Genomic DNA, 11,304 nt, shown 5'->3' with positions numbered 1-11,304 from the left:
GCCGTTCCTTCTACCGGCTCGCTAATGAAGAACAAACAACATTTACACATGTATTTTCATATATAATTGTCGGGAACCGATTGTGCCTTTGTGCATTACGCGTCTCTTAATTAATTAATTTACTTATCATATTTTCTCACAAATCTCGCGCTGCGTAACATTGTCATTCCACTTTCGAAATTACTCCGGCAAAATATATCGGCATGCGTAAATTATTTATATCGGACACACGTGAAATTGGGCTGACAAGTTTGTTATTTTTATGCATTACAAATAACTCGGCGCGCTGAAATAGAAATAATTTTAATAATTTATGGGCGTGATGTTTATTGTGAAATTTCTTCCGACACATTATTTTCCCCTATACTGCGCATTTCGTCGAGAGAGAAAAAGGGAACAGCGATGGCGCTTTAATGGAAACTGCGGAGCAGTGTTACCATGGCCTCGTAACGAATCTTTCCGGTTGACATGAACCGCGCTTCGGCGTTTCCGTCAGAGCCCGTTCCCACCTGGGCGTCCCACTTTCGCTCCTCCCGTCTAGATTGACAGAACCAATTAGTAGTTTTGTCGATTTTTCGCCATCTCCTCAGGGAACAACAATACCCTCGAGAGAAAGAGAGAAAGAATCGATAGAGAAAGGAAAATACAAGGGCTGAGAAAGGTTAATGTGTGGGATCTGGAGAGCCAGAAGGGTTGATAATGTGTGAGAATTGCGTCATCGATACGCAAGTATAATACGTTCCGTGAAAGCTTGCTACAAGTAAAATAAATTTCACTTCTAAATTTGTGCAATAATTCGTTCTATAACAATATTATTATTTTTATATCATTCTGCGGTAAAATTATGCATATGAGGTTCATTACGTGCGAACAGATGCGATCAGATAATAGATGATTTCAAATTCATTCCGTTCGTTTGGTGATTCGATTAATTGATGATTCGCTTAACAATTCGACATTAAGCTCGTTTGTGCGGTATCAACGTAATTCTTCGTGTAACTACCGGTATGCAATGGTACCGGTGCGTTTCAGTTTATTCTTCTCGAACTCACCCGTTTGCCGCGAAATGCGAGAATACGCGCGCGTAATAACGCAGAGCGAAACATTTTTCGTATTTTCCGCTGGCCTCATTCATCGGCCAGCTAAATCCGCCGGCTAATCATCTCAGTCTCGCTCGCATGGGTCATTTTGCAGGCACAGGTACAGACGTGCAAAACGAACGCGAAGAAGCGAGGTAGAGACGCCACTTCGGGTATATTTAAATTCGTTTTATTCGCGCCCGCCCAGGGACCGACCGTTCGCTATAACGAGCAATTTATGCCACGAGACTTTATTTAGGCGGCAATAAATGCAGATTCTCGCTGGGGAAACGGCGGGACGCCGCGGGGGAGGCCGTAAACAATATACGCCGTGCAACAATGCACACGTACAATGTAACAGCGGGACCGGCTTCGGTTCTTTATGACCCTCGTAATACGATACACGTGAAATCCTTAAAAGTGCGCCTCGCCGTACTGACGTATCCGACGAACTTGGAGATTTTTATCGGGGGACCGCGTTGCGCGATTCCCACGTAAAAGTTTCACTTCTGTCGATACCGCCGCGGCTGCGAAACGGATCCTTCCGCTGATACCGCGCAAACGAGGAAAGAATTGCGCTAACGTCACTTCCACCGCTGAATCCGAGGTGAATTACGAAGTTATCTTGATTTATGCGATTAATGTGCTTCCGACATTTACGTGTGCGGCTCTAAAATTGAAATCGGAGACCAAAATTGAAAGCGCGACTTGTGCCGCTCGTGATTTTCATTAAAAAATGGAATGCGCCGTCTGTTATATGGATAAATTTTATTTATCAATTTTCAATACCCATATCGTATTGGATACAATAAAATTTATTGCATGCATTAAGTGAATTATAAAGTGAATTGCAATGTTTTTGTGACATAAATGCGGTATTAATTTCGTATTCATATTAATCGGTTTGAATAGTAAAAAATTATATAATGTAATTGTCTTCAGTAGATTTGATGACTTAATTTATTTCTTCTTTGACGTATCATTTACTGCTTAAATAGAAATTTATTTTATCAAGGAACTATTTCGTGAAGCTAAGTGTTTATTAAGAACTCTTAATAAGAGCCTTCGAAACAGCAAAGTCAATTTATATACATAAGAGAATACATGATATTTTTAAAGTATATTAATTAATTTTATCTTTATTAGCAATCTTTATTATTCACTAAATTCTTAATTATCAACAAACGTTAACGCTCATTTAATTTTCTCTTCCTTATCAACCATTGGTTGGTTCAAGAGTGCACGTGTCCACAATTTCTGCTACTGATAATGTAGTGTCAGCTTGAAGGGATGCAAATGCAATGAAGGGGTACAACAATGCAATGAGACTATACTGACTCAAAAAATAAATCACGAGGAAGTACCATATGTCAACGAAGAGCATTTCTATATGGGAGCACGCAAACGCGAAAAGATATCATGGGACATAAAAGACATGCAAGATGAGGAAAGAAGTGCAGTCGTAGGACAGGAACGAATGAGTTTCACGATGTACAAAACAACAATGTTTTATTGGAAACAACATACAATCACGTGCCACGTATGTTCCTTATAAGCCCTTATCGTTCGCGCGTTCTGCCAAGGCGTGCACGCTGATACAAATGCTCGCGGAGCAACCGCATATGTTCGTTCCATTCGCGTTTCACCCTCGCCCTGTCACCCTCGCCGCAGAACTCACGAACGTCGTCATTCCGTCCAGATTGGAATTTTCGCTTCTCGATATCGCGCATAGGTCCTTTCGCTCCCTCTTGGGTCAGAAAACGCAAGCGTAACTTTCCGGGCCCCAAGAGAGACACAGACGGAAATGAGGACAGAAAAAGGGAAGGAACTTCCCCCATTTCGCCGTAGGGCTTCCGGAGGTCGCGAGGTTTCACTTCCAAGCCGCGCTCGCGCTAAAGGGCCTGCCTAAAAAGGGCTAAAATCCTAAAGGGCTCTCTTTTAGCTAATCCTAGTCCTCAATGACGAAGACGGAAAGCGAGGACGAGAGGATTCGTCGAGCGGAGGCCTCCCTTTATGTACAAGTACACCGACGAGTATACACACACGAGTTCATGTACCTTTGATATACACATACTCATACGATACCTCTAATTGTGATGTCACAGCAATCTTTTCGGTTGGCACAAAACGGCGCCGCCCCTTCACGCACGGGTGCGACGCCTTCGGTGTAATTCCGTATATGTAGTATCTAATCTCTAGGGTTAGAATTCCTTCTTTTACGATAACGTGCTCCGAGAGGGTGGCGTAGCCGCAACCATTTCGATGCTGCGATCGTGGGTGACTTGAGTCGTTGAATCTTTCATTGTCTTGCGCGAGTACACTCTTTGGAAATAGTTACTGTACAGAAATAAAAGTGTATTTCCGATCAGCATAAGTTTAACGTAAAATTATCATTTTTAAATAAATATTTTTAATTGATTGATTACGATTACGATAATAAAGTTGCATCTTTTGAAAATGCTTATTTATTTGTGTAACTTGATTGCCTCTGACATGAAATAATTTTTCGACCATAAGTCGTTAAAAAAGTGGAGTTTTTGTATTCGTTGTATCGATCCTCGCGCAATGCAACATAAGTTTATATTTTTTATAGAAAATGATAGATAGTTCCATTGATATATTTTTTGACACATCTATATATATGATATTTATATATATATATATATTTTAAATAGAAATCCTAATAATTTTTATATAATTACTTTGATAAAGAATTAATTAAAAACAGAATTAATTCTTTTTCAAGATGTATATCAACGTGCCTCATAAACGTTCTTATATTATAATTGTTGTATAAATAACGAATTTTGTTTAAATAACGAATTAATGAGGATAAATGATATGATTCCATTTGTTAAATACAAGCTTCTAAGAGTCATTGATTTTTCACTTGTATATAAAATTTTCGATAATTGTGATACAACAAATTGTTGTTGTTTGAATCATCTATTTCCCAGATCGCAATCGAAAGAGTTTCGGCTAGCTAGTAGAAAGTTTGAAAGGCGAGGAATTCGAGTTCAACGAAGATCGTGAAAGGAAGTCGATCATCATCTACGCTCGGTTCGAAAAAATTCAGCATACGCCTAATAGTTACAAGTATTAGGAGATTGCAGCAACTACCATAATGGAAATTATTAAGGCCGCTATTCGTGTGTGCGCACAGTGATTTTTCGGGGCTTCGCAATCTCGCTGATTGACGAGTCGTTGTCGATGACAGGTTTCGTATTGTTAGCATTGCGTTTGTGTTTCTCGTAATTAGATGTGTAAACAATATCGATTATATAATTAATTAGGATAATCCTGGATCAATTGTAGTTACATAACATTAGTTACATACATAGAATTAACTCGAAATCGTATTATTAACACGTTTCCTGCCAAGCCTAAAACGGTACACATTATAGAATTTAATAAATATGTACAAATTATTTATTTGTTCGCTTTTTGTGAGCTGAAAATTTATTTTTTAATTTAGATTTTTAGTATAGTAAATAGTGAAATTTGATGCAACTTAACAAACATTATCATAGAGCATGTGATACCAACAATTATTTTCTTGCACTTTATCTACCAATGATAAAAATATCACTTGATATCTGAAAATGAATTTCAGTGTGTATCGAAAATGGTACACGCGGCAGGAAACATGTTAAGCAACGAGAGCTTTAGAAATTAAATATTTGCGCTTTTATCATATCTTATACAATTCGATTATATGTATTTTGCAATTTCGTGTAAAGTGAGCTTGAATTGCAGTAGAGATAACAATGGCTGCATTCAGCAGAAAAAGCAGATCAGTGAGCGCTCAGTAATTCTTCATTATGATTGGTTTCTGCACTTAGATCCAGCGAAGATCTAAAGGCAAGAACCAATTATATTAAAGAATCACTGAGCGCTCACTGATCTGCTTTTTCTGCTGAACGCAGCCATTGCATCGCAGGATGATTTTCAAGCTACTTAGCATAAAAGAAATTAACTGACAAGCAACGAACTTCGTATAAATAGCAAAATTGTAACTAATAAACGGCGCACTTCATCTTCTTGCTTGCAATTCAAACTCCACTTTGCAGAATTCCCTCCTTCATTCAATCGTAATCAGAACGAGAAGCACATAAAAGAATGCTAAAGATGTTACTCGATGCATTCACAATTTTCGATTATAACTCATCAGGCTAAAGAGGGACATTCGATAAGCGCGGATTGATTCTGTATCCTTTTATGGTCAATTTCAATTTCATCCGCAATTCGCAAGATGTGTCGCCACGCCATGTCGCTGCCACCGATAAAAACCAGCTCACAATTAGGCAGTGTCTGAGGAATATCGCTCCATGATCAACTTTGACTGCTTTAACATCACATTCGATATAAAGGCCCATATATTTACACATATATGTTCACATATAAAATTAATCAATTAAATCGTAGCACCCACAGCATGTTTAACGTTTCAATGGAAACTCCGATTAGTTATACGTCTCGATCCAGATTCCACTGAGCGATACATTGAAACAAGCGACAAAGAACGTACGTTATAATTTTTTCCCACAAGATGAATTTTCGTCGTGTTCTCACGTCTATGTTCTCCCATTACATTTAACAGCGACTGCTCGATTGAGTCAAAGCGTCATTGACCGCGTTCTCTCGTTAGTCTCTTATCAGCTAGTTAAGTAGTAATGGGTCACTGATCGTTGCGCCGACCGCATGTAACGCGTAATCGCATTTGATTAAGGAGAATCGCTATTATCGACGTGAACATATCCGGAAAAGCTTTCCGCTTCGCGATGTCGAATTGCAGACAATTCGCAAGCCTGCGAGAGCAATATTGCACGATGAATCGCGAGTGCGCACACCCTATGACGGGGACAAGGGGGTGGAAATGTGCGGTACACCCTGCACACTTGGGAAAATGGTTGCTCGAGTGAATTAATATATTCGGGAGGAGATGAGGAGAGGAGCAGAAAGGGAAGGGAAGAAAGCAAGCTTTACATGGTGCACACGCACGTAGCAAGGATTTATAACGGCGGAGATTTCACTGTAAAGGAGAGCCGCGCGTGCGGAAAATCCTCGGCTATGCAATCGCATGATCTACGAGGATCTAAGATCCTTGTCGTACATCTTCGTATTCCGCTGTGAATACGTGAGGGGATTATGTCTTTCCCACGCACGGCTCGCATGTGCGAGCACTCGACGTGAGATTGGAAGCCCACGTGTCAGGAAAGCTTGATGTGTGTACAAGGTGTTACTTTGGAGGCTTAATTAGAATTACATGGTTTGGCGTTAATAGCTTGGAGCTGGCAGTAATAGCGTAATCAACTATTAGAGTATTTCAATATTCAGATATTCACGTTCACGTATTGTTGAGTTGCTCGAACATCGTCTGCTTATTTAATCGCTTTGTAAATAAATTCTTTTGCCATATAGTGAGAAAGTTTTTGTAAAAAATATAGTATAATTAATAAGATGTCTAGAAAAATATTATATCAATCTGAAAAATGACTTCTGAAAAAGTAAGCCCGTAATATTAAAATTATTATAGAATCTAGAAAAACACATGACGCAAAATTATTATAAATTATTAAAATATGAAAATATGCTATATTATAAAAATATGAAGATCTGACAGAAGTAGTTAAGGAGAACCTCGATACGCATATTTAATTTTCCGAGACAATTCAGAGAATGCACATTTACTGCAAATATATTTAAAGGTCTATCAACATTTATGTGAATGTTCGAGCACATAGCAACCCGAGCGACCCTGCCGGCTCCATTATTATCATACAGTCTGCCAATACTCTCTGGGGATAATTATCTCGCACTCGACTTAACAACATAACACTTCCTTTTATCTTTAACAACAACAGTAACAACATGTTTGCCTTTGATAGCAATGTATTTTCTTTTAAAACATTCCGGATGACGAGGATTCGCCTCCCAACACATCCACACACGCACGTCGTACAATAATTAATATGGTTAATTAATGATTTCATAAGAGCGGATGTAGGATGAAGCAGAATTGATCGTGAGGCTTTCGACGTCATCGAAACGTGCTCCGATTTTTATTTCTTTTCCGCACAAGACTTGACGCACATTGCAAGCCATTTATGTAATTATGTCACCAATCATATAATTATATAGTTATAATTAAATAATTACATATACGTAAATAATTGTTTTGGAAAATTATAAGTAAAATTCTAATATGATGTATTGAACATTCACAAAATGTATTTGTCGTTATCAAAAGCTAAGTTTCTTAAATTTATCTTTTATAGTACATATTTGTAAAAAATTTTTGTTTTTTATAATCAAGTTTCTTTCATTATTATATATAAAATTTTATTTAAATGATAAAAGAATTTCTCTCGAAATTAATTTGCAAAGGTAAGTAAAACTAATTCAGTATTCTTAATATTCTATTATATAGCCTAATATCGCCTAATAAAAGTGCCTTACTTTTAATATGCAGATATTAAATATATTTAATACATAATAAAATAGAATCATTAAATCTTAAACTTATTAGAAAAACAAATTGTGATCTTAGAAATTATTGTAATAATACATTTTCTAGAAACGTTCTGTATTATTAATTTATCTTGCGTACAAAACTTGCGTACAAAACTTACGACGGTGTATTCTATAAATTATGAAATTATTCATTTAACAAAAAGATCGCACTGTGGCTTGCAATGTACTTTGTAGCTCATCAATGCAATTATACACAGCGATGTAAGTTTTGAAATCTTAATCTACTTCTTGAATCCGATGCGCTTGTGAAACCCGACCATGCTTGAAGAGGTTTTTGTTCGTTATGTCAAGTTATCCAATGCGGATTGCCAGGACGTCGTGTCCAAGATCGCGACATGATTCTGCTTTCAAGGATATTAAAAATTTATGCGGTCTACAAAAATTTACGAGAATAGAGATCTTAAAAATGTCTAAAGAATATATACGAACAATAATAATTATTGATCGATAAGAGATATATTTATACCTGACAGCAGTCGCGCAATTTCAGGCAACGTCGTAATATAAATACGAAACATTTTACGTTACAGTACGGATACAAAACATTTTACCTTCACCAATTATCTATCTGGGATCTCTTTGATTCGCTGCATCCACCTTGTGCCATCCGCATTTCTCTTATTCTGTTTCGCCGATTTCTCAAGTAACGAGTCCTGACACTCCGCGAAACGCGTGATCTCTCTCTATCGCTTATTTATATATTACTTCTTGTTTGAGCATATTACGTTCTCAAAGTAAGGTTCTTCTTTAGAATATATATCTCATTGTTGACCATATTAAATATATATATGTATATATGTATATATGTTATACTATATTTTTATAGTTATATACCGACTCATTTACATTAACATTATTCGACATACATGCGCTTAGGTATCATGTAGGTGTTCGTATGGTACACATTGACATTTTCCATCAAGATATCGATTAGGTTTCTCAGTTTTTGGATTCTTCCGTGTTGTACGCGTCGACGTACAACACTTATTTGGAAACTGGCACGCGAGTTCGTACAAACTTGAATGCGTTCTTAAAAGATTTAGGAATTTCATAACTATCTATATATATTGCATTGTTGGTGCCTGAATAAAGGTGTACCGTTTTCTTTTCGGAGGTGATCTTGGTTCCAGCTATTACGAAACTCCTCACTGAGATTTTTCCAAATGTCCTTTTTGGTTTCTAGCGCTTCCTCTATATAAATAATTATAAAATAGATACTAAAATATTTAGTTACAAAAACCATGGGATAATGCATAGATATTTATTTCGAATATATATTTAAAAAATAGATACATGTCACAAAAAGATATTTAAAAACAATAAATAATAAGTTACTGATACAATATCATTATATTAAATAATACAAATAATATAAATAATTAATTATAATGAGTAAACTTATATATAAAAATAATTGAATCAGATTAAAACTATTTCTAGAAATAAATCAATTAATATTATTTTCTCAAAGATGTTAGAAATAAAATAAAATGATCACGATATGTGTGTATCAGAAATACATATAATCCAAAGTGAACTTAGACTGAGATAAATAAAAATATTTTATGGAGATGCCCTAATTGTTTCTACGTTTGCAAAAGTCTCATTGATAAATACCCGTATAGAATGTAATATCTATTTTTTTTCAATTCTCTTAAAAATTTTGCCCGCAGATGATTGGGTTTATAATTCTGAAAGTATTTGGATTTTTAATGAAAAGCAGAAGATTTAATGAAAACTGTCTCTCTCGATGAGATAATCGCCCGTCTCAGACTATTCCAAAGAGATCCGAATTTCCACACTTTGACTTGACTTCAAAATGAAGTCAATTATTCAACGCACGGGTCCAGATTGCGAGCCACATCCAGACAATCCTAGGCACAGATCAAAATTTCAAGAGGAATCTTCGCACAACTACGAAATACGTGATTCGATGTCGACATCAAGCGCGAGTTTCGCTCGTCGACCGTACATTAACAACAAGCTCTCCATCGAATCTCATGAAACACCGAAATCCGACTCGGTTAGTGAGTTCACGTTTCTACGAACGTCGCAAAGAGCATCTATCAATTTATTAAAACGTTCCACGCGCGGCGATCACCATCGAATACAACTACAAACGTAATCATGCGGATGCATCCCTCTCGGTAGGGGCTTTTCAAAGAGGCAGGATGCATTTCTCGGGAGTGTGACGCGAATGTTAACAACAAATGCACTTCCTCGAATCGCGAAACGTCCTCGAGTGATGGCTTCTTGGTCGCTGGTCGACTCTCGATCGTCGATAGGCACTGACGACGTTCCTCCTCCCGTTATCTTGTCGTATGCGCGACAATAATCCCTGAGGATCAATATCGGCGGATCAGCGTCTTCGATCGAACGAGAGTTTGATGGTTTGTGGGTGGGTCTCGTTGTTGGAGGCAGGAGCAAGCTGGACACGATTTCTAGATCGCGCCGTTTCCGGAGTCTTCGGGGTCTCGCCGGTCCGTCCCACGCGCTTCCGCTACCGGCGCTGCGCGATCGGGCGACCGAAGCCGATCCTCTTACGATCACAGAACTGTCTCCATTTCGGCGATTTCCGTCCTGGTCGCGTCGTCATCCGGAATCCTGCGAAAGCCGGCCGCTTATTCTCGCAACCACGTAAAACGTTACTTCGAACGACGAACTCGAGGTATTTTTGAATGGCACAGCGAATGATCACGTAACACAACACGAATAGATGGAAAAGGAAACGAAACCAAATGAAATTATAAATGAAATTATATAACGGTTGATGCGAAATAAATTCAAATAAATCTATAAAAAAAATGAAAAATAATTAAAGTAGAATAAATCTCGAAGTTCTCGTGTTGACTCAATAATCTACGAAATACACTATACACCTAATATAATAATTTAGATTAGTTTCGAAACTCTCGTAGATATATCTTGAAATATCTACGAGTAAAATTTACTGTGTTAACATAATATCGCGGAGTATCGCGTGCAAAGTGTTACATTACATTTTACGCTCTCATTTTATCAAGCAGTAAAGAATTTCTTACAACGTGCTCCACAGTGAGTAATAACTCGCTTAGATGGCGATTATTTTTTGACCCGGCGCCACTCTTGGTCTTTCATCACCTCACCTGTAAATCTCCGTGGGCAAGAATCTCTCGGAGTATTCTGTGCTGACCACGTGGTTTCTACTCATGTCCCTCGGACGGGCAACCTCGACGGCGTCGATGTACCTGAATATAAACGAGCGGATTACGTTATCGCCGTCGTGAGAATCTGCCTCCTACACGTAAAGTAAATCCGATCATGCTCTCTCCGTCTTTATCCAGCTCGTCTTCGCATGCCAGAGATTTTTCCCGAGCAACCCCCGCAACCCAAATACTAATTTTCTCGCCCTATCATCGCCATCGTCGTCATCGTCGTCGTCGTCGTGTATCGGGCATTATAGGTAATTAATCGATTAATCACGACAAGCCACGAGCCATCGCCAGATTATTACCTGTAATGCGCGCCGTAGGCATCGAACGTGCTTTAAGTAACCACCCAGCGAATTTCATCTCGTGAACTCGCATGCCATGCTCTCGAGCACATCGAAACGAGAAAATCCGTGATGATGAAACACGACACGGAAGTGCGTGGAGCGAGAGATACTTGAGATGCGCAAACGATATGCAGACGATCTACTGATCTACAGAAG

At 38.1% G+C, this 11,304-nt stretch overlaps 1 protein-coding gene across 8 annotated transcripts in view; it reads right to left on the bottom strand.

Annotated features, from left to right (window-relative positions):
- Positions 1-5,441: 5,441 nt before the first annotated feature.
- The window catches only part of LOC105279967 (glutamate receptor ionotropic, NMDA 2B), a 166,077-nt gene continuing 160,214 nt past the window's right edge, over positions 5,442-11,304 (bottom strand). For 4 of the 8 annotated variants that reach the window (XM_011340099.3, XM_011340100.3, XM_026972043.1 and 1 more), the window contains 2 exons: positions 10,739-10,840; positions 9,252-10,217 (listed from right to left, as the gene is read on the bottom strand). In XM_011340099.3, coding sequence (XP_011338401.1) covers positions 10,160-10,217; positions 10,739-10,840 — 160 coding nt within the window. In that variant the 3' untranslated portion in view covers positions 9,252-10,159. Of the gene's footprint in view, positions 8,805-9,251; positions 10,218-10,738; positions 10,841-11,304 lie in introns of those variants that run through there. The other 4 variants (XM_011340097.3, XM_011340102.3, XM_011340096.3 and 1 more) reach the window with 2 other exon arrangements.

The sequence above is a fragment of the Ooceraea biroi genome, chromosome 1 (assembly GCF_003672135.1).
Source record: "Ooceraea biroi isolate clonal line C1 chromosome 1, Obir_v5.4, whole genome shotgun sequence".
Lineage (NCBI taxonomy): Eukaryota > Metazoa > Arthropoda > Insecta > Hymenoptera > Formicidae > Ooceraea > Ooceraea biroi.
This window is presented reverse-complemented; position numbering and strand designations above follow the sequence as displayed.